This window comes from Patagioenas fasciata, chromosome 3, assembly GCF_037038585.1.
Source record: "Patagioenas fasciata isolate bPatFas1 chromosome 3, bPatFas1.hap1, whole genome shotgun sequence".
NCBI classification, from domain to species: Eukaryota; Metazoa; Chordata; class Aves; order Columbiformes; family Columbidae; genus Patagioenas; species Patagioenas fasciata.
In genome coordinates, this window is record NC_092522.1 from 58,093,075 (window position 1) to 58,116,170 (window position 23,096).

At 39.6% G+C, this 23,096-nt stretch overlaps 1 protein-coding gene and 1 non-coding gene across 4 annotated transcripts; both read right to left on the bottom strand.

The window, feature by feature from the left end:
- Positions 1-2,450: 2,450 nt before the first annotated feature.
- On the bottom strand, positions 2,451-21,668 carry KATNA1 (katanin catalytic subunit A1). Of its 3 annotated transcripts, XM_071806416.1 has the most exons (12): positions 21,564-21,631; positions 17,652-17,716; positions 16,517-16,691; positions 15,630-15,787; positions 13,186-13,369; positions 11,558-11,679; positions 10,052-10,157; positions 9,550-9,708; positions 8,306-8,432; positions 6,592-6,726; positions 6,207-6,333; positions 2,451-2,789 (listed from the first exon to the last, which is right to left on the bottom strand). In XM_071806416.1, the coding sequence occupies exons 3-12, from the start codon at positions 16,685-16,687 to the stop codon at positions 2,591-2,593; spliced, it is 1,488 nt and encodes a 495-aa protein (XP_071662517.1). In that variant the 5' UTR covers positions 16,688-16,691; positions 17,652-17,716; positions 21,564-21,631; the 3' UTR covers positions 2,451-2,590. The 3 variants fall into 3 exon arrangements, with proteins under 3 accessions (XP_071662517.1, XP_065690589.1, XP_065690590.1); XM_065834517.2 differs by lacking the exon at positions 17,652-17,716 and having other exon boundaries at positions 21,564-21,668; XM_065834518.2 differs by lacking the exon at positions 17,652-17,716 and having other exon boundaries at positions 21,560-21,652.
- A 252-nt stretch (positions 21,669-21,920) lies between these two features.
- TRNAG-GCC (transfer RNA glycine (anticodon GCC)) lies at positions 21,921-21,991 on the bottom strand. Its single transcript has one exon. It is a non-coding gene; the product is annotated as a tRNA-Gly (tRNA).
- Positions 21,992-23,096: the final 1,105 nt, after the last annotated feature.

Genomic DNA, 23,096 nt, shown 5'->3' on the forward strand with positions numbered 1-23,096 from the left:
CTGACAACCCTGCAGCTGTAGAGGAAACATTTCTAACTTTGACTTGCCTTGCAAAAACCTAAAATAAAAACCACCACCCAGCAGCACATCACAGGATAACAGGCACACTGCCAAACATTTCTCAGCCAAGGAAGGGTGACAGAAATTGGGGCTGTGTCATAGCTGGCTGGTTGCTTGGGGCAGGTGTGGAGCCAGGAAACGCTGAGGCAGGGCAGCCACTCTGCTATTGGGAACTTGCGACAGTGGCTGACATCCCTGGAGCTCTGAACAGCGCTTTGCAGGGCCACACCACAAGAGAGCTACCATAATGGTAACAGAGCCATGTGAGACACAGGTGATGCTAGAGATACAGAGGCCTCTGCACCAAGAATGCACAGAGAGGGGTGGTTGTCATCCACAGCTGAATGGGAAACTGCTGAGACTAGCATAGGAGGGGTGACTGCACAGAGGGCAAATCTTCAAATGGTTGTAGACAAACTCCTATGTATGTGTAAATTAGTGTTCTTTCCACTTAATGAACATAGCCCTGGACCCTTCATTAACATAGTTCAAACAGAAGCTAAGCTAAAGCTTAGCTTTGAAAGAGAAAATGTGAAATGCAGGAGTTCTTCCATACTGCACAAGCACAGTATGAATTGCAGATGGGAATCTGGCAGCTGTTAGCATGTGCTCTTTACATCCCCACTTACGAAACTGTAAACCAAGCACCTGCACAGCAACAAGGAGATTCAACTCTGTTAAACAGCTGCAACACAAATGACTGGTTAAGCCTGAAAAAGCGTTGATACTGCTTCACAGCTTGGCAGATTTCCATGAGCTAAGGAATCCTCTTCTATCTTGTGTTCTACAAAGTTACAAAGCACAAGAAAAGAAATACTACCATCAGGTTAGTGAAATTAAAAATAGTGCAAGTCTTGAACACAGTGATTGCCAGACAACACTGCTGTGCTATGGAACTGGAGCTATCAAGTCTTAAGTCAAAGCACTAATGTTCTGTTTGAGCATGCACATGGTTTTCCTGAATCACAAAAGTCTTACACCTTTCATAGGAGTGCAACTTCAAACTGGGACCACTCTGAACCATTTTGTAAACCAGTTTAAAAACTCCTTACCACAACTAACCCAGTTAGGAAAGGGCAACTATCCTGCATGCCTGTGATGGTAGGTCTCATTTTCCCAGGACACATTCAAAATACTGCATCTTTTTCTTAACCCTGACACATATGGCTATCCTTTTGAAAGGAAAGAGGAAAATTTATTTTCCATTTTGGAGATGGAAGTCTATAAATGCACAGACTTGTATACTCACCTGAATGTCTTCCCTTCACTTCTGGGTTCATGCATGCCAGGTCCACCCAGAGACTGAGGAGCTCTCAGCAGTATCCACATCTCAGCATCTTCCCAAGCATCTCATCTCCAGCACTGCTGTCAAAGTCCCTTTTCAGCGCTTCCAGCTGTCCCTCACAACATAGTGGTAAACAAAACGTTCACAACAATGGCATTTACAAAACTGTGTAGTTGGGACCCACTTGCCTTCTACTCAGACTGCAACTTTTCACTATCATGTGTCCTTCCCATCTGCCTTGCAGCATCTGAAGAGACCCATGAGCAGGAATTCCACAGCCAGTTTCCTACAGCGTGCATATATCATATCAGCTGAAACAAGCCTAGACTGACTTGATTCATGAAAAAGCATGAAATTTAGCTGTAAGCAGAACTGCAGCTGGCTGCTCTTAGATGAGATAGCAGGAAGAAGTGTTTCCAAAATAATAGGAGATGGATAGAAACGATAGATGGCTTAGTTACAGTGGCCACTGTTGAGCAAAATCTAAAATTATGACCTAAATAGTTACTGTAGAACTGTTTTCAGAGAACTGGTCCACTTGACAAGTAATGCAAAAAGAGAATTTAGGTTTTTACATCTATCAATTGAGCACACACATAACACGCTGCCTTCTCAGAACAGCCTTATCAGAACAAATGTGTAGACTGGAAGCCAACCTACCAGTGCAGAGTTTTGAGGATCACAGCACCACACAGTCAAGGAAGAAAAACATATTTCAGAATTAATGCCAGCAAGTTTTTGTTTTCTCTCAAACTCACAACAAAACTACACCCCAGGATTACTTTACATGGGCTGGATGTATTTTAATATTACTTAATAGACACTGTAAACCAGTGATGATCCTGCCCCTTGCTCAAACTTCAGTTGATTCTATTGACTGTGAATAGCATGAGGGTTGCTGTTCTAAATTTCAACCTTTGTACGGGTTCTTAGTTTGGTTTTCTTTGGTGGAATAGCTATTTTTCAAGTGTAAACCCTCTGATGCAAGAGTTCTGGTATTAAATTTAAGGAAATTCAAAATCCTGAAGATCAAAGCAGATCCCATCAGTATCTTTCACAAAAATGTGTAGCTTCTGAGCTAGTTCAAAGAAAGCTAGAAAGAATGTGCATTTTAAAAAAGTTTATTTAGACATCTGTTGCTCTTAAATTACAAAAGTTAAAAAGAGCACGCAGTGCACTGACACACTACTTCTTACTTCTAAAGCTGTTTTAAGACGTAAGGTGGCTTCTTCAAGATAAGACAACTCAGCATGATCCAAATTCATCTATCCATTTTTCATATTTCTCAATGTCCGCAGCAGATACAGATTTAGAAACTTTCTTCAAAGCTATTTCAAAGTCTTCCATAGTTGTTGGCATGTGCATTTCATCTCGGGAAAGATTTCTTATTTCTTCCGGTGTCAAGCCTTCAATGCGCCTTCTCATAGCCATCAACGACGCATCTCTGTTAAGGATGCAAAAAAAAGTTATTCAATATAGGATGGTGAGTTCAGCTGTTTGAAAGGCTCAGCAGCCTTGTACAGCCTACAATACTATGCTTTTTCGTGTTTTTCAAACATGGATTTATTCTTGCTGGATCTTTGAACAGCCACTATTCACAGGCTAGCCAGAAGAGGTAAAGATGAACTGATTTATCTAATGTTACTGCATGCCTATGATGTAGCTGATGTTTAGAGTATTTTTAAACAGGAAAAAGACACAGTAATGGATTTACTCCTCCTATGTATAGGAGAAGTGTCTGGAATGCTTTGAGTGTTTCCTGGTTCAAACAGGAATCACACTTGTAGAGACAGAGGGGTTGACAGTATCTATTTCCAACCTGTACATTCACAGCTGAATGTTGAACTACAAAATCTGTTCAGCCCATGACTCCTCAAACTTCTGGCCTCAAAAAGGATTAAGTGTCTTTACAACTGAGTTATTTTCCTGCTGCATTAAGTTTGACTGCGTTTGGACTTCCAACAGTAATGAGCCAGTGAGGTGATAAATGGATAACACTGAAACACTAAAGTTCGTGCTAATTCATTGTTCTATATAGCTTATAAGAAAGTGCTACTTATTTTGTCTAGCAGTAAAAAAGATGGAAAGATGGTCCTGGCAATGTCACAACAGTATCATGTCATATCGGTAGGTGAGAATCCAAAGATAAAACCTTATAGATGTCTTGTAGGAGAACTCAGAAAGATGGTTTCAGCATATTCTGTTTCAGTTTCATGCCCTCCTCCCCCGAAAAAAATTATAACTGACAGACTTCATGTATTTACTAATTAATTGACAGCAATTAGAATGCATTATGCAGTAACTAGAATTTTGGAACAATGCAAAAAAAAGTTGCGTTGTTGAACTCCATCTTAGCCGAATATCACCATGCTTTGTAATTATATCATCATTTGCAAACTAAAAGCCAATGTTACACAAGGTGGGGGTGGGGGGAAAGGCAGGGCAGGAATGGGGGAGAGGGAGGGAAAGCATTCCCAGTTTGCCTCCAGGCAGCAGTTTACCAAATAAAAACAACTCAACCAAACAAAAAAACCTCACCATATCCCAACATACCTATAAAATTCAAGTGCAGCTGCCACCACTTTCTTCTGTAAAGTCATTTTAGTGCCAGTCACCCCAACATCAACCCTTAGTACTTAACTTTAATGCACCCTTAGCGCCTGGAGAAGCACCAAAGCCACATTCACAAAATAAGCAGCCACCCACTGGAACACACAGTGGGGTCAGTTCCATTCCAAAGGCCTTTCAACTTTCACAGTCTGCTTAGAACAATGATTCAAAGTCAGTGCATACTCATATCTAATATGGACTTTAGATGAATTTTATATTTCCCGAATGTCTTTGTAAAATAAAGTTACACCTTTATTCTCCATGGTTATGTGCTGACTGTTAGGAAATATACTCATCTCTGACTGGTTTTCACTCTGGCACAGCAAACTTTGGATTTAATCTCAAATTATTTAAGATAGGAAAATAATTTGACCAAACCAGACTTCTTGGCTCACGTTTTGTTAAGTTTTTTCTGTGTCACTAGCAAGGGCTGTTATAGTCTACAAGTCTGAACTTTACTGTGTTTTTATATTGTGTGTCTGAACCATACAAAAGCACTTTTAAATCAGCCATATGTCTTTTTGTCTCAATGTAAATGAAATAATCACATTTAAGATCTGTTTTTCCTGACACCATTAATGAAGTGTAAATACACAGGCTAACAGGAGTACTTTCCTACTAATTTCAAATCGTGCACATCCAAACCCCACCTCATCTGGATTTCTGGCTGCTGCCACCTCAGTCATCTCTAAAGAGCCACAAATGAAAGACTCAGGTGTTTCTTTTTTTTTTGTTTGTTTGTTTTCTTGCCTTTTTTGGACTTCAATTAAAAAATAAAAAGCAACAGTATGTGTATATGAAATTAACCGAGAAACATCACAAGTATTCTGACTTTTAAACAAGTCTATCAGTACCCAGTATAAAGTTAATTACAAATAATGAACACTAAAATGCACAGAGCAGCAGGCCAAATAAACTCTTTCACATAATGTGAACTTATTAGCAAAAACTCCTTTCAAAGCACAACCAACACCAAGACTGAGCAAAAGAACACCACAGATTCTTCTCACAATCCTACAAATTAAGCAAATCTGCACGACACATTATTTTCCCAGACACTGTGCAAGGTTTGTGCAGGAAACAGTTCTGCAGCTCCAAACTTTTAGGTCAGCCTTAAGCAATGCTGCTGAGAGAGCCCTTAGTGGCTGTTTAGCATACAAGCCACTCACATTCATCCCTGTGGCACAGCTTACTGTCCGCTCAGTTATGCTCAGAAGGGTTTGCAGAGCTGTGGTAGGAATCAAGGCAAGAAATGGAACCACGTTTGAGGAAGGTAATGAGGAGGTGGTTTTAACCCAGAACAGTTCTCTTACCCTGTCCAAAGTACAGCCCCACAACAGTTGCACTGGCACAAGTTGGAGCTCAAGCCTTGCACTGCCACACTTCAGTGCTACCTCCAAAGCCTGAAAGCACAGTTACATGGATGCTTATTAGATGACAACAGCATCTGAAGAAGTTTCAGTTCTTTATCCCTTATTGCTGATTCCATAATCGGACACTGCTGCAACTGTGCCAGTGCAAGTCTTTTGATGTAAGCAACATGACTGATATTAGTCTCTTAGAAGAGTACTCCTCTTCCTTCCCTTTTTAATTTTTGAAAGAAAGGAAGAGTTTGGGGGGAAGGGCTAGAAGGTATTTTTAGTCAATTATTTCAGGAATCTAGGTTACAGGATAGGCCCACAAATGCTTGTATGCAAACAAGACTGAGCAGGAGAGGAGATGGAGGAGGTAGGAGAAGACTCAAGTCAGCCTCATCATTAAAGCCAATGTACTGAGTAAACAGCTCTTGCACGGTCACACAATAAGGTACACCTGTTCTGTGCCACAAAGGAAGAAGATGTTTTCACTTTAGTTACTCTGGCCTCTGCCACTATTACTTCTTACACGTGGATGTTCCGTAGGAAGTGGTATAACCTCAGTGGAATGACTGCAATTCTGCAAGTTAAAGTCTACCATCCTGTGAATATTCCTCACGCAAGGAAACTGGTGTACATGAAAGAACATGGAATTTACCTGAAGCACAGCTTGTTTAGATTACTCTGTTGCAACTGCTTTTGATCATTATTATATGAAAATATCAAATGGAAATCTAGGTAAACATTAATGCAGTATTTCACCTTTTATCCATATATAAAAAACAAGTTACGGCCTGTTTTTGTTCAACAATTTAGTCATGTAAATTAGTTACTTCAGAAACAGTTTTCTCAGAGTTTGTAGCAGTAGTAAGACAAATGATGCAATGTTAACGTACCTGCATACATTGGTAATGTCTGCACCTGAATAACCTTCCATTTTCTCAGCAATATTTGCAAGGTCAACATCATCAGCCAGTTCCAGCTCTCGCAGATTTATTCTTAGGAGTTCCTCTCTACCTTTTGCTAATAAAAAAATAGAAAATTAAGTCTATGCAATTTGCTTTCTGAAGATAAATAATGAATTGAAGAAGGATAAGAGTGAAGAATGAGAAAAAGGACATCACTTTCTACAAAAGTTCAGATTTAACCTGGTCCTGCATTCATAAATTAATTTGCATATTGATCAATTAGATTTTTAAACCAGGTGTTCAGAACTAAAGGAATATTGATAAAGTTTAGGTTTTAGTCTTTTCAACCACTTATCTCCCCAAGTCTTCATACCTGATGGTAATGGAATGTAAATTCTCTTTTCTAGTCTCCGTCTTAGGGCTTCATCAATATCCCAAGGAAAATTAGTAGCAGCAAGTACCATGACCATCTTGGAAGGATCATCATTTTCAGTAGCCCCTCCAACACCTGCATTGGAGAAAAGATAAGGTAAAACGTACATACAGTTCGTGAACTTCCATGTATGGAGAGAACAATAACTACAATTCTGTAATATTAAAGGAGCTGTTCTAATGCACTTTAGCATGCCCAAGTGCAATAGAATCACTCAGTGCAACAGCTAGCACTCAGCTTTTCATCTATTTGACAGTCTGCAAGCCAAAGTGGAGAACTGGTTTAACCAGGAGCAGTGGCACAGGTCACTGTTCAGATCAGGAAGTTCCTCTCTACCATGGCTGAAATGCTTTTACAGCAGAGTTGTTTGTCTGAATTTTCACATCAATGTCCTGTAACAGCACATACACGAAAAAAACCTACCCCCAAAACATCAAAACTATCAACACACACACACAAAAAGACATTTCCCACCCCTCAAATAGTACTTACTAATAGCCACGCAAAAGCCAAATTACTCCCCTACAAAGTTCTTCACTTCTGAATCAAGGCCAAATGTTTCACATACTCAAGTGGATTCTTACAAACTGCTGAAGCGAATGTTTAAATTGGGTGGACTGAATCACAGCTTCTCAGAGGCAGAGACAACATCTCAGCCTCTAAAGCACTGTGAAACTGCTGCTATATGAAGAAGTCAATTTCATCAAACTTGCTACCCTCTGCATTTACTGGTTTTGCTTATAATCACAGGATTGGGCTGTGGAATAGCCATTGTACCTAGTCTGCCTGAAAATTTGCATATAAAACACCATTTATGAATGCTCAAGTAAAAGGACTTCAAATAGTTGTTACTTATAAAATTAGCTTATGCACATACTTGAGTTATGAGAACAGTATTACAGCTCTACTACTACTTAAAGTCAAACATAAAAGAGTATCACATCAGAGAACCAGAAATAAATACGCAAATCTTCTGACTCATGGAATTAGATCACAAATTAGTCCATAGAGTAGCACTTCTCAGATGCTTCTTTCTTTCTCCCTGCTCCCTAGACTATAAAAAGGATGCCTCTATAGCAACTTTGCACAATGTTACCTACTTTTAAACTTTTTTGATTTGTGAAATATTAACCAAACAGCTGTAATGAACTCAGTGTTTTAAAAAGAAAACTTTTCCAACCACTTCTATAAAAAATTACCTTCATTTTTTATTTATATCATTAGTAGAAAAAAAGAGATCCCAAATAAGTTGAGTGTAATGATTGCCTTTGAAGTTTATATTGGAACAGGTGACAGTTCTTTTGAACCACTTTTTACTTGGTTTTGCAGAAGTAAGTTATGTGCTAGGTAAAGCTTGAGAAGAGCAATTAATACTTCTTTTCTTCTGCAGTTTTGAAGTCTCCTATTTCCCACTGAATAATCATTATTCTGGGTCAGTAATATAAGGTCATTGCTCAGATGCTAATAGATTGTTAAGTAATTGGCAACTTCTTTCCTTCCACACTGACAGTTGGAATAGCGCATTTGTATCCTTTTACCCCAATTTTATGTAAGGCTTTCAAACAAATTGCTTCTGAAGATTTAAGTTATGATTTTCTTTTTTCTCCCTCAAGTTTCCTCCAATTCAGCACTCCCCAGAGATCAAGTGATTTACCATCCATTTGAACAAGCAGTTCTGCCTTTACACGTCGGCTAGCTTCATGCTCCTCGGAAGTTCCTCTGCGACTACAGATAGAGTCTATCTCATCAATAAATATAGTTGTCGGGGCGTAAAATCGAGCCTAAAGAAAATAAAAGATAAAGCAGAAAGTTAAATGGCAGTCTGCTCACATATAAGAAACAGCAGCATATTCAGAGCTGAGTAACGACACATTTATCTCAAGGAATCAGGTCTTGAGTACCAACTGTACCGAACCTTCCCTCTCTTTGACCAGTGCACACAACTGTAAAGCAGCTGTACACTCATTAATAACATTTGAGTAGAACCATTTCTGGTCAAGTCCTGTAACTGTTAGCGCTATAAACAAATGTTTAATAAGATAAAAGCAGTTCTACACATTAGGAATAACCATGAAAGTCATCACAGAATGCCTGAATAAGAACCCATTTAAAGCTAGGAGGAATGTCAGGCTAGGACACCACTGTATGGAACCTGTCTGAGATACAGGTCAACTGCAAAATAACCCTAACCTTTCTGAAAACAAGAGAGGTGAAAGACAGAATCTGCAGTAATAAAAGCTATTCTCCTACAGCAGTTGAGGTGCTGTCCATTGCACATACGCATTTTTGATTGATAGGCATGATATAAACTCATTTAATATGATCAAACTATATTGTAGAAAGTCTTATTTCCTAACTTTTCTGACTACTGTAATTGCAACTCTGCTGCCCCCTTCAGTACTGGGTACCCTGGCAGGCACTGCACAGCAAACCTATTAACACATGAAAAAAAGACTACACATTCTGAGCCAATTTCATGTATTATGTTCTCTGAAGCCCACTACAGTCTGGAACTCCACTTATTTTAAGCACAAACATAAAACCACCCACAACAACACCACACGCCCAGGCTGAGTAGGGTTCTCACCCAGAAAGCAACTAGATTCTATCTCCAGTTTTGTCTTCAAGTACGTTCTACAGCACTCATCAGCTTATAGAGAGGTACCTCTAACATAAGAAGCTAATCCTGAAAACAAAAACAATTTTTCAGTTTTTATAAAGCTACTTAGGAATAACCAGATCTTGAACACACATGGCCGAATCACAAGATCCTAAAGTGTCTGAAGCTTGGAGGGCTGTTTTGGTATGCTATGAGTTCTAAATCTTGGCAAGGTTTCCCTATTCCAGAAGTAACTCTGCCTCATTATTTCACTATTTATGTTCAGAAACTTCAATCACCATTTCAAACAGCAGACGAACAAGTTTCTCAGATTCTCCTCTGTATTTTGAGGTAAGTGTGGAAGAAGAAACATTGAAAAAAGTAGTCTTGCATTCAGTGGCTACGGCTTTTGCCAGGAGGGTCTTTCCAGTACCAGGAGGACCAACCATCAATACACCCTATTAAAATGGAAAAGAACCACTTTTAGGACAAGAATCAAAACAGAAAGGCAATTTCACAATCTGTTTAATAGTGTAATACTACAATACTAGATATATACTTTCCCTTGAAAAGTTATTCCAAGGTAAGTAATTAATTACTACTGCTTACTTGCAACAATATAGCTGAAGACAGTGTATTTATCTGGCTGACATCTTTGCTTTGTTAGTCCTATTTACCATAAATTTTGTTAATAAAGCGGGAAGAATTTATATGAACTGTAAACCACCTGAAATTTCTTGTTCCGCCAAGGTCCAATCTCAGAATCTTACTTTTGACCACAGGATCAGATTATTTTCATACCTTCCATGGCCTTCTAATTCCCTTAAAAAACTCTGGCATCCACATTGGTAAGACTACAGCTTCCTTAAGCAGCTTTTTGGCTTCTACTAAATCAGCAATGTCATCCCTGACAGAAAAAAAAAAAAGAGAGAAAGAAAAAGCTGTTTGACAGATTCAGACAGACTGCAAAAGCACCAGTCCACACCTCAAAACAATATGCAATTAAACTTATTGTTATGTAATAGCTCTTCCGTAAGTCAGGAAAATGAGCTGGATTCATTTGTGTTTTAGTGGCAAAAGCCTACAACAATTGCACTTGTCATCCAGCTAGTAGACTCCAGCTGAATGCAAAAGCACAGAGAGACACAGTAAGTATTTCACTAGAGCACTCTTGTTCTTATTCACAGAAAGAATAAACAGAATAAGGCAAGATGGTTTAACTTATGCTAGTTACAAATGATGCTTTCTTCTTTTGCCCAGAGACTGGCTGTCCCTTATCCTTGAATACCATCTTTCATCATCATGAGAACAATTTACTGAAGACTAGTAAATGGAGCTGAATTAAAGAGAATTTTTAGAATTCTTGTTCAGAGTCACAAATGTATTAGTTCTTAGATACCTTACAGGCTGGGTCTTATTTTCTTGAGGGTAACTCTCGGGGCATTCCACTTAACAGCACATGCCCAAGTAATATTTTGGTTTAAAAACATATCTTTATGGAGAATTAGTCTCAAATCTGAAGTGGTGATTTAAGATTCAAGGTAAAAACTGAAACATATATATTTACTTATTAAACTGAAATACACGGCAGTTGCATGCATACCAAGTTGTCTGTGAGATTTTCAGGGTTTTTTTAAGTCTACTTTATTTGCCAGAAGATTTTTGCTCATTTAATCCTCACAAAAATCACTTAAGCTTGGAAACATTTGGAACACAAAACAACCTTTGTGTAGGGCTTAATGTTTAACACATTTATGTAAAGGTACTGATACATGGTTATATTTTATACTGGCAGTCATATGACATCCAGTAAGATTTCAAAAGGTTCCTATATTGACATAACATCTTTGTTAATTGGTTTTCTAATCTTGGTACATGCCTGGTAGCAAACCAGGTTTTTAAATGAAGAGACACTGGCAGTACATTAGAATCTTATATGTTGCAAAGGAATATCGCAAAAACTGATTTCAGGACTCCTAAAAATTTTTCAGAAGCTTTGTATGGTCAGGCTGGAGAGGGCTTTGAGCAACCTGACCTAGGCAAAGAATTCCCTGCCCACGGCAGAGGGTTGAAATAGTTGATCTTTAATCGTCCCTTCCAACACAAACTATTCTATGAATCCATGGGTAGAAAAAAAAGTTCTAAAAATACTCAACTACAAAGGAGTTTAGTTGCCTATTTAACGAATAAAGAAAACCTGTAGGTTCTTTTAATATTTAAGTATATATTAAAATAGTTAAATCTTGTCATATCTATAAGAGGAAAAAGAAAGAACTAAGAAAGACTGGCAGCAGTATTCAAACTTACCATCGAATGTTTGGATTCTGAGAAATGATATCTCTTTCCAAAGCTTCTACTAAATCTTTATCATATCCAGTACTATCAAATTTCTTTGGTTCAGATTCTGAAATCTCAGATGTGGATTTGTTCTACATATAAAGGATATAACAACATCAATACATAACAATGGTTATGGTACCAATGGATTTTTTTTAACAAGTCCATAGTAGCATCATATTTCTAGAAGGTGACAACATAAACCAGCATGAAAACTATGAAGCATCCATATTCCTGCTGCACTGCAAGATCTATTGGTTCACCCACACTTCTATACTGCCCTGGTCCCGCTTCCTTCTCCCCAAAGCCAGCATATCGTACTGATGCAGTTCCTTTCCTTTAGTAGGTAATCAAAACTGCAAACATCTATCCAAGTATAACAGTGTTGGCCTCTTCTCCCAGAGAAATGAAAAACTATCTAAGACAGCAGCTGGGTAGGGAGAATTACATGTGAGACTGGCTCAGAAAGTGTCATGCTGAGCTAGGGTATCTCAAATCCTGTGAATGTCATAAATATGCCATAAATATGGGACACACAAAAAAATTAAGCAGAACTTCCTTACACAAGATGAGCAAAGGTGATCTACAGGAAGACCACAGGAGTAAAAAAAGAGTTAATTAACTGATAACAAGAGCATGGACAAGAACAGTGGAGAAGCAACTCTGCAGTAGAGTAGAAGCAAAGAAGCTACACAGTTGAAAGGGCTCAAACAGCAGAGACCATGCAACTGAAAGGAAATAAAATGCACCAGACATACCCTTTTTTTTTTTTTTTTAATACACTTAACAGCAAGCACTGGTGATGACAGAACTACTGTAAAAAGAAGAAAGACCTATCCTGTCTCTGTGTGTGTATTCTTAGTGAGAGAGGACTCTCACTCAAGACAATGTAATTAAGCTCCTAATAAAAGTAGTAGTTTACACAGCTAATCAATTCCACCCTTGTAGCTTATACCATTTCCACAGGCCATGACACCTAGCTACAACATAAGGTTGTGGAAGCTAACAAACTATTACATAGATATTTAATTTATTCAGACTCTGGAAAACTATGAACTGAGAGTCTTCAGTACAATCTCTTACTCTGGTCATCAGCTAAAGTCATGGAGATGAGAGCACAAGCAAAAATTAAAGCATTCTAATGGCAACTAAGAGATCATAGATCATTCTCTCTCTGGGGTATATGCTGGTGTTTTCTTGTTTTAAACTGAAAAGAATCCAGATCTAATACCAGATCTCAACAAAAAATATGTAGAGGTCTCCCTTCAAGATTAAACAAATCTTGAAATGCTTTGGAACAGGCAAGTCAAACTCAGTCTAAAACATACAAAATCAATTCAAGAACCCATAAGGGCTTCCCATTGGAATGAGCTCCATTTACCAGATTACTTCCTCCAGATAAGTGTGTGTGTGGGTTTTTTAATGAATCCGTAACACAGATTGTCCATAAAGCAAAGATACCTTACAAGGAGAGATTCAAATCAGCATGCTGACTTGAACAGAAGAAACATTTTATAGGCATCTAATTTTATAATACACTCAATATTAAGAAAGCAAGACTGAGTTTCTCAGCTTCATGAAGTTATTTGCAAGCTTACCTTCTCCTCCTTTCCTTTATTTTGCTGATCCTTTTTTTCCCGGCTGCGGACTGCCTTCCCTTTATCACTGGGATTTCGAGAGGATGGTCGGTGAGGGCCTCTGACAGATGCACTTATACGATTATTGTGACCTCTGCAATCGCTGCACTGAGCAGACTGACGTTTTCTGGGTCCTGGTGAAGGTCTAATTAGTTGTAACACATGCAAAAAGCCTCAGTGTAAAGTCACTGGTAAGCACTACACAACCAAATAAAGTCATTACGAGACATTTTGCTCAAGATAAAAATCTGTATGTCAGAAACAAGACAGATACTTTCAAATAGTCACTAAAAATCCATTTGTCCTTTGCCACAAACTCAGGGCTCATTTGCTTAAAACAAGCTCATTACTAAAAGTAATCCTAGTATTATGGACTTTAGGAAACAAACAAACAAACAAACACACACACACCCCCTTCCCCAATATATTTTCTCCTTATCACAATGGTCCTCACTCTCCTACCCAAAGAAATGTAAAGATTTCTTGGGAATGACAGTTTTATTTTCACCTCTTGGGAAAGCAAATTTATGTGAGGCTTCCAGTTGTTTGAAACTATACCATTTTTTAGAAGCACATATGAATAAACCAGTATCGTGACTGGTATTATGGATTTCTTTTTTTAAATTCAGTTTCTTCCCCAGGCACATCTTTTACTCTCACAGGTATACTTTTTCCATGGGCCTTCATAAAATTCCAGCATTAATAAACTAACAGTCAAGTTTAAGGTCAGGGATATTTCTAGAGAACAGAAAAAGGAAGAGATTCTGTGATTCGGTGAAGAGTATTTACTAACTAAAAGATATGTTTTGATTTATCATTCAAGCTACACCAGGATCCACTACCTTCATAAAACTTGTCTTTAACTGATTGACAGCAGCAAGTTTGTCAGAACTGTACATATCTTTTTCAGAGAGAAATGCGTATTAGGCAACATGAATGTGCTAATGATAAGGCAGTAAGTGCTAAAGTCTTTTCACTCTCTAAATGGAGTATCTACCAACCTTCATTTTTATTTATGAGCACCTAGACATATGCAAATTCCATTCCAAAGCTCAAAATAAAGGAATAGTGTGATTACACATCTAATTTCCACCTGAATTTCTGAGTTCTGCTATCTCAATATAGGAATTTACAGTGGTTATTCCAATGCAATATGGCCCAAGTTTTCCCTGTGACTTTCTTCATATTACCACAACTCAATACTTCACCAGCTGGCAAGACAAATGGAACAGAAACAGTTCTCTCAAGTCTTTCCCCTTCTAGAAACACAAGTGTATATCTCTTCTCTAGAAAGCTTAAAAATATTAGAAAAGTTCTACCTCCCAGACTCTATTATTTCAGAAGGTTTGAATGAAATGGGCCAGCAGTGTTTCAAAGTTACCAAATGAGATAAACAAACAGTATGATCACACAAGACTCATTTCTTTCAGAAAGCAGGCTTAAAATAATAAAAATGTAAAAATGTAGCCATAAAGACTGAAGTTACCCGTCTGTGAGAAACAGCTTGTAAATTCAAAGCTAAGCTGATCTAATAGCTGCTTTCTGTTTAAGCACACAGTTCCACCTCTGCTTTGCATGCACATCTGTTTCGTCCTTCACTGGCATGTGTTAAAACCTCCAATTCACCAATTTAGATAGCTAATCTCAGGAGAACAAGCAAGAAAAAAGAAACTAAAAGCCAAACAACAACAAAAAGCACTAGCCCCATAAAACAGTGTCTTTCTGCCAGTTTAGTATCCTAAGCCAGCTAAGCAATGCAAACAAGGACACAAGTGAAAAAACTCGGGCAACTGTGGAGGATAGGACTGCCCTTTCAGCAGCAGCTCCACTGTCAAACCACATGCCAAGGCCTTGGTTCCACAGACACTACCCCAGCATAATTCAAAACTCATGAAATAAGCATGCTGGCCTGCAGCTGCTTGTTCCCACCCCTTCCCTTGAGCTCAAGCCTGCCTAACTGGCAAGCTCACAAAGGAGATCTGGCAACCACCCTGCTACACAAAAAGAACTGAGATTGGACACTTCCAGATTTTACTGTTACTCTGATAATACTTCTTCATCCAACTGCATGCAGAATCATTTTAAAGTCAGCAACAGGTCAATTCAGGAATAGAGTTGAGCTTCCACAGAATTAAGCGTTTATGTTGTCAGTAAAAAAAACCAAAAACCAAAGGCAGCAAAAAAATCGCTTGACATTAGTCAAGCCCATATAAGATAAAAGCCCTGGAACATTCTGAAGCAGGCTGCTTCAAAATGGCATCTCCTTCAACACAAACCGTGACAACCTGCTGGTGTTAAGTATTACACATCTAAATCCTAGAACAAAAATTACACAGGATCAGGCTGAACTCAAAGCACACTTTGCCCTGATAAACATTAATTTAGCTCTTCAGGTTTCCTCTTACCTACGTTCAGCAGGTACTGGCAAAGACCAGACTTCTGCATCATGAGCTGGTAATTCTTGTTGTGAAGCTTTCAATGGAGTACTGTCTAGTTTAAAACTCTCTAGTGTTTTCATTATATCTTTCACATGCTTAGCTTCTACACTTATCTCCTGCCAAACCTGATTAAAAAAAAAAAAAAAAAAAAAGGGCAGATTAAGCACTTTGCAAATAAGTTTGTAACAGACCTCTGTTCAAGCCTGTGCAATGCCTGGATGGATGCCATGAGGTTTCACAAGCTACCGGATTCTACTTCGATAGACAAGAGTAACACACATCAGATACTAAGATTTTTTTTTTTCTGCCTTCCTTACACTTTTAAAGAATAAACAAATCAATTTTTGATTTAACAGCGAAGAGACATTTGACAAATTTTGCATATTAAACAAGTATGACAGAAAATAGCACGACCTAATAAACTGAATGTCAATGAAAAAAAAGATGGTTTGTGTTAAGGATAAATTAGCATGGTAGCCACAACTCAGTTTCTATGAAGGATCCATAAGTCACACTACTAAAACACCGAAAGGGAAATAAGACTATTCAAAATTATACCAGCCAAAAAAACTTCAGCGTAACAGGGACACTCAGCAGCAAGAAGCTGACAAGCCAGACAGTGCACTGGCTCCCCAGGGCTGTGTTCCACTGCTTGTTCTGTCATTGTCAGAGCAAGAAATCGTAAAGAAGATTTAAATAAGTCTATATAATAACTAAAAAAGTCTATTTATAACAGCACAACAGTTTATCAGAGAATGGTGTAAGTATTTTTATACTTCTGTTTACCATGAGATAGGCAATTTTTGCTACTTTAATACTTTTCCCTCAAAACGTCCCAGAAGAGTACTATTTACCTGTTGCCATTTCTGTTGCAGATACGTATCTCTGACCGAGTAGAGGTACTTATTCATTTGGTCAAGAACTCCCTGGTAGTAGACCATTGCAGAGTCATAATTTCCCAGCAAGGCATATTCACGGGCCAGCTTTACATTCTCACTGATCATAACAAGGCTCATGTTCAACATGAAGCTGAAAAAAACAGGAAATATTAAGGAAAAAAAAATATCCTGGGACCAGAATGAATTTTTGCAACTATTTGCATATGCTAATTACCTCATTTGGCACATCAAAATATAGAGGCTGGAAACACACTGGTTAGAAAAAGGTCCTAAAATGAAAGTCATCCACACAAAAAAGAGACCTGTTTCTCTATTACTAGAAATGAAACGCTTCACTTCATAGAATTGTTCAATGCAACAAAGGCTGTTGAAAAGCATATACAAGATACGCAGACTGAAACATACTATTGCAACCCACAATCGCATACACTTATTCTCTCTTTATTCTACTGTAAGATAAACTGGTATTTTACTGTTAGCACTAAAACATTGTCCATACTATGGCATGTGGTTTAAGAAAAACCCCAAACAATAAACCAAAGCCCTTCTGCCATATGCATTAAGTTTTGGAGTTTTTTGCCTTAACATTCCACACATACAAGTTTAACACTCTGATTTTGTCTTGTGGAGAACACTATTTATCCATTTTTTCAATTTTACAATTATTCAGTACTATTCAATGTTTCTTCAAAACAAATATTCATCTTCCATGCCCATCTTGCACCTTCCTATCCCCTCCATTTTTACACTTAAAAAGAGACTCTTGGAAAATGTTGAGGCTGCTAAGTTAACACAGAAAGGTAAGGAAAGGCCACAATTAAACATTTACTGTGTACCTACTCACTTTATTTAACCCACTGTTCAAGCCATGCTACTTTTCCACTAGTATCATGGACTGTGACCACTTCTAGTTTGTAGCACTAGCAGAATCTGCACTTTTAGATTAGAATAGCACATGAATTATTTATACAAATACAGTAATAAGTAGAAGCAGTAGACATTCTTTATGTTACAGTCACGGTCCATATAGCAGCCATCCTATGTTCTTATCCGTTACTCACATATCCCACCCTGTTCTTCTCTAAGATACCTGAACTGCTTCCACTTCTCCTGTCTCTTGTACACCAAGAATTTCCCCGCTCTTCTCCTAATTTCCTAGAACCAAGTACAGAAAACATTAAAATAAGAAAATAAACATGCCTGCAAGAGTGTCGTCTTGCTCTCATTTCGGTACCTGTAGCCAGTACCAGTAAGAAGCAATCGCAGACAAGCAATTACAGCTAAGCCCTGGGATGAAGCATACTTGATACAGATCAACTATTTCAAGAACGTAAGCAGTACTAAACTCACACGTGCAATAAGCAGACTGAAGACTGAACGCATTTCAAGACCAGGTCATGGTCAAATTTGGACACATTGAGATTTCAGAAGCCACACTTCACATACCCCAGATAGTCTATTGCTAAAATATTAGCTCCCCATTGTAAAGAGTGGCTGCTAAGTACAAATCACACATTTGAAGACTTACACTCCTTTTTCTGTCTCTTTCCAAAGTAGCTTTATGAACGGACACCCAGCTGATCCATTCCTGCACCAACAGCCTCTTCTTTTTTGCTTCCTTCATCAGCTTCCCTTGAAGCAGATAGCTGCTGTGAGAAGTTTCAGCCCAAACAGCAAAACTCTGACAACAGCAGGAGCTGAAGACAGGCCTCTGACAGCCCACACCCATCCATGCAAAGGGACCCATGGGGCTGAGTCTGGAGACCTGCTATCAGAAGGACCTACGCTACGTAATCTCATTCCGGCCAGAGACTCGCTGAGCTGGCCACAACGATGTCTACAAGCTGATAAGAGTTAATGTGACCAGCAACCACAAAGGCTACCATATCCCTGGCTAATTAGGCTTTGAAGACACTGTTTGACTTGGGAGCTCTGTTGCTTTTTAACTCCGGAGAAAGAGCCCGAAGATGTTTGGTAATATCTGTCTGATGATCCATACAGCAGCTGACAAAGTTTTCCCTGCTATATTTAGGAGCAAGCTTTTCCACTCCTGCTCATCCTACCAGATACACCTGTTTGTCTGTCCTGAGAATTCAAGCTGATGACTAACACCACTGAAATCACAAGTTGAGCAAGATGCTAATAAACATTTTTAAAATCAAGTAATAGCAAGTTACTAAAGCCAAACTAGACTTTCAAATGCAGAGAGGAGCTATAGATTTTTTTTTTTCCACACTGAATTAATGCTGTAGGGCAATCCAAGCAGAAGAGAAACTCTGTTTAAATATCAGAAAAAAACCCCAAAAGTTTGTAAGAATAATTTTCATTTGGAAATGTGAAAACAGCAAGAATTGGAAAACAAACAAACGAGGCTAAGCCAGAAAGATATGAACACTTGGAACCAAAACAACAGCATTGTACATAAATGTGATTTTCCAATGAGAAAATAAAAAGACAGAAAGGAGGAACAGAGACAGAAGAAGAATAAGTTAACATCTCACATGGGGGAAAAATAATAAAAAAAGGTAATAACTTAAACTTATAATGCTTCCAAGACAACAAAAAGTAATAATTCCAATGAAAACTCAGGAATACATCTGTTTTATCAGTGGTACTGAAAATGCAAGAGAATCTATTTTAAACTAGAAAGCCAGTTTAATTTCTTCCTTCATGTTGAGTCATAAGAGCAGAAGAGCTTGAAGTGGCTTCCAAGTACAAGGCTCTTGTGTACAAGTGGGGCAGAAAAAGCTGCTGGCTCTGCTGGACATGCCACTGCTGCACATGCCACTGCTGCTGCCACCTGAATAGTGTCAGAGCTCATACACCAGTGCAAGTCCATAGGCTTACTGCACCTGTAACTGAAGATGCTGAAACAGTTCTAAACCAGGAAAAATTAAAGGGAGTATTAATCTGAAACCAGATTAAGGTTTGCAGCAGAAAGCTTTGGCAGCTCAGAGTAGGGTGCAAGACACCTATGGCAGAGGTGTGAGTATGCACAAATCCAGAGTTAAACCAGACCTGAAGGAATTAACAAACAAACAAACAAACCCAAACCAAAAACTAATCCTGCACCACCTAATAACTGTTAAAGTGTTTACAAATACCTAGTACTGTCACGTAACAGGATGTCAAAGCAGCAAGGCTGCACTTATCACCTACGACCTTTCCATGAATCATGCCCAGTGAAGTTATCTATATTCCAACAGCAACTGAAATAGTAACAAGCTTGTAAAGTTTACAACAAACAGAAGGAAAATAACCCACGCAATTTGTCTTGCAAGTTTAATTCTACACTGTATGCAAACACACACACTTCACAGTTCCCTGAGATTAACAAAATAAACCCGTCAAATTAACTCATCTCTACTAACAGAATAGATTTTGTTATTTGCTCCAAGGACCTAAAATACTTCCAGAGTTTGGAACAGCCAAGAGCAGCTGGGGTTGAAACATATCAAGGGCTCAAAATACCTACAACTTTTGAGAATGAGATTTTGGAACTTATTTTTATATTTTAAAGATAACAGACTGACCATCATCAAGAAAACACTGCACATACATCATGTTTTCCACAACGACTTTAAGGAATTACAATAAAGAACAGCTAAAGTAATTTCTGCTCACATTCATACATCAGAATTTGGGAAACTGTAACTGAACAGTGTCAACCCTGTTTCACAAAGAAATCATCCACAACTTTAAAAAATAAGAGATCGATATGCAGATGTTGAAAGGGAAGATTAAAGTTGGAGTCTACCAGTTCCAACAGGGGACCTGTCAGCTACTCTGTCGACTCAGAGAACAGCAAAAGCCATACAAGGAGAACAGTTCCAAAGAGTCTTTCAGTGCAGCCTTAATGTTTGGACTAAGTCAGAACCTGAATTTTGGCAGAGTGTACTTGTTTCCATTATTTCAGCCTGCTATACAGGCTTTGACATCAAAGCAATCATGTAAAACTCAAAGTTCTCTCAGTGAGCCAGAAGAGAAAAAAAAGCTCCAAAGTAACAGCTTTCAGGAATTGATTTTTACTGATGACAGGGCTGAAATTGGACTGCGTCACCTCAGAGCTCCCTTCCAGCTTTAATGCTCTTCTTCATAACATCCACTCCTACCAACATTTGGTATCAACAAGCGATTGTTTTGGGAAGCTGGATACTGGTTCTCTTACACTTATTGTATTTAATAGTAAAGGTAGTGAGTGAAAAACCACCAGCAACCAGGAACATAAGTGTACTTAGCTGTTTATGCCAAAAAAAAAACATAGATACACTGGTGGTGGATGATTTTATGTTTTCAAAGCTAAACCTTTCAAAAGACTTTAAAGATATAATCCTACTATTTACTCCCCATTTCATGGGGGCTGGCATTATTTTAGACAGTCAACATCAAATTAGCAAGGTTCTCGGAAAGTTTTGAACGGCCGGCATCAGAATGGGTATCTAGAATTGATGCCTGTTGCTTCTCTCTGGAGATAAAACTAGCACGATTACAAAAAGCTGACTTCACTAAGCTATATATATATATATATATATATAGGTGGAGAGTGAAGGGAGAAGTACACACCACAGTTCAGTGTTTGAACCGATGCCCCGCAGCTCCCCGAGCCCGGATCCGCGGGGCGGGGTGCCGAGCGGCCACACACCTGCAGCCAGTCACCTGTCGGTGACTCTGGGGACGCCAGCGCGACGCCTCGAGCACCTGCGAGCTACAACAGTGACATCAGACCGACGAGCACGGTAGTCACGGGTGTCACGACAACAACCACCGAGGCGACCCACTCTCCAAAGCAGCGCCCGGTCGCTGGGCCGCGGGGCAGAGGAGCCGAAACAAACCCTCCTCCCGCCCGGCTCCCCTCGGGGCGGCCCAGGCCAGGCGGGACGCGCAGGTCGCCCCCCGCCTCAGGCCGAGCGGGGGTGGGGCAGCCCGCAACGGCCAGCCCGCCACAACCACACTGTCCGCCTCAAGAAAGGGAAGGCACCGCGCGTCTCTCGCACTCACTTACTCGTCTCCAGAGCTCGGCCCCAGCACAGCAGCAGCTCCCAGTAGCCACGACCCCTCTGCTTCTTCCTCCCCTTTCCTCCTCCAGCCGCGCTAACCCCACCCCCAGCCTTGCCCGCCTCCTCCCGCCGCCGCCGGCAGTTTGAAGGCAAATCCGGCTGCGTCACTTCCAGCCCGGCGAGGCGGCAGTACTTGGGGTGGAGGGGTCAAGGTCCGCCCAGCCAGCCGACAACATCATAGAGTCTGTTTTAGCATTTTAGCATTATTACTGAAAGCGGTGAGCCTGTTTTCCTTTTTTTCTTGAGTTTTTGAGGGAAAAACAATAAGGCGGAGAAAACAAAGAAGTAGACAAAACTGCACCTGCATTGGCCGGGAATCGAACCCGGGCCTCCCGCGTGGCAGGCGAGAATTCTACCACTGAACCACCAATGCTGACGCCTCATGAACGTCCCACCTCCTTCAGTTGAAGGTGACAATGCCGGACTGCGCCTGCGCGCAGGTAGATCGGGATCGCCCCGCTGCGACCGTTTGAAAGCCCGCGGCGGCAGTTGAGGGGAAGAGCCCTAGTTATTTTTAAAGGGGATTGAATTTCTTCCTGGAGACCTGAGAGCATAGATACGGCAAAAACCCCAGCAGGTTTATACTTCTGAGGAGGAAAGATGCATCATGGTGAGGAACCGGGTGCTACTAGCACAGGCCGGGCCTGCCGCGACAGGCAACCGCTGAAGACGCACTTCGTTCAGCTAATTGCTTTCCATAATCCACGAAGGCAGGTTTTGCGTAGTGAGGAGCATGTATCCCTCTTTTCTTCTCCACGTATTCGCTGATTCGTGGCAATCTCCAGCTCTTCGGACTGTTAACAATCGGTGTTGTTCTGGGAAAGAAAACACATCCTATAGCACAGAGCTTAGGGGAGCCAGATGCCCAGCTGGGTAAGCCATGCAAGTGTCCTTGAGTAGTGTCCCTGACGGAGCAGTTCCTTATCACCCATGTAAATAGAGTCAGTTGCTTAGCAACAAATAGGATCTAAAGGTTGGGCACAATGCAGCAGGTTTATGATAGTCCATTAGGGTGAACTCAGAAGACTTGCAGCATTATGTAGTATCTTAAGTTTATCACATCTATTCTTCCTGTTTTGCTGTTGTATTTTTACCTGTTGAACATGGTTAAATTGGCAATTTGAGTCTCTTTAACGAGTGTCTGAACTTAAAACAACCATTTCTACATTAGCCATAGGGTAAAGAAAGCTGTTGATGAGTTTCTAAAATTCTAAGTGTTACTGTATCACATCACTTGGGGATAATCCCTCCAGCTCTCACTAATATTTTTTGGTTTTTAGCCACCTACAAACAGGTTTCTGTACTTCCAGTCCACCCCCCAGCCAAAGGCAGAAGAATTATAATAGAGTTTCTGCAATAAGACACTGGTTTCTGCATCAGCAGTTTGAGATATGAACTTACAGGTGTAATAAACAGGAAAGCTGTGATATGTTATAATCTCTCAAGAAAAGGAGTAGCTTCATAATACATAATGTCTG

What these genes read in the sequence shown, in the direction of transcription:
- KATNA1 (XM_065834517.2), bottom strand. Translation starts at nt 16,687, where the DNA reads ATGTTGAACATGAGCCTTGTTATGATCAGTGAGAATGTAAAGCTGGCC. An exon ending in TTCGTCTGCTGTTTGAAATG is followed by an intron (nt 8,433 to 9,549) that starts GTGATTGAAGTT and finishes TATTTTCTTTAG; the next exon opens with GCTCGATTTTACGCCCCGAC. An exon ending in TTACATTCCATTACCATCAG is followed by an intron (nt 6,334 to 6,591) that starts GTATGAAGACTT and finishes TTTTTTTATTAG; the next exon opens with CAAAAGGTAGAGAGGAACTC.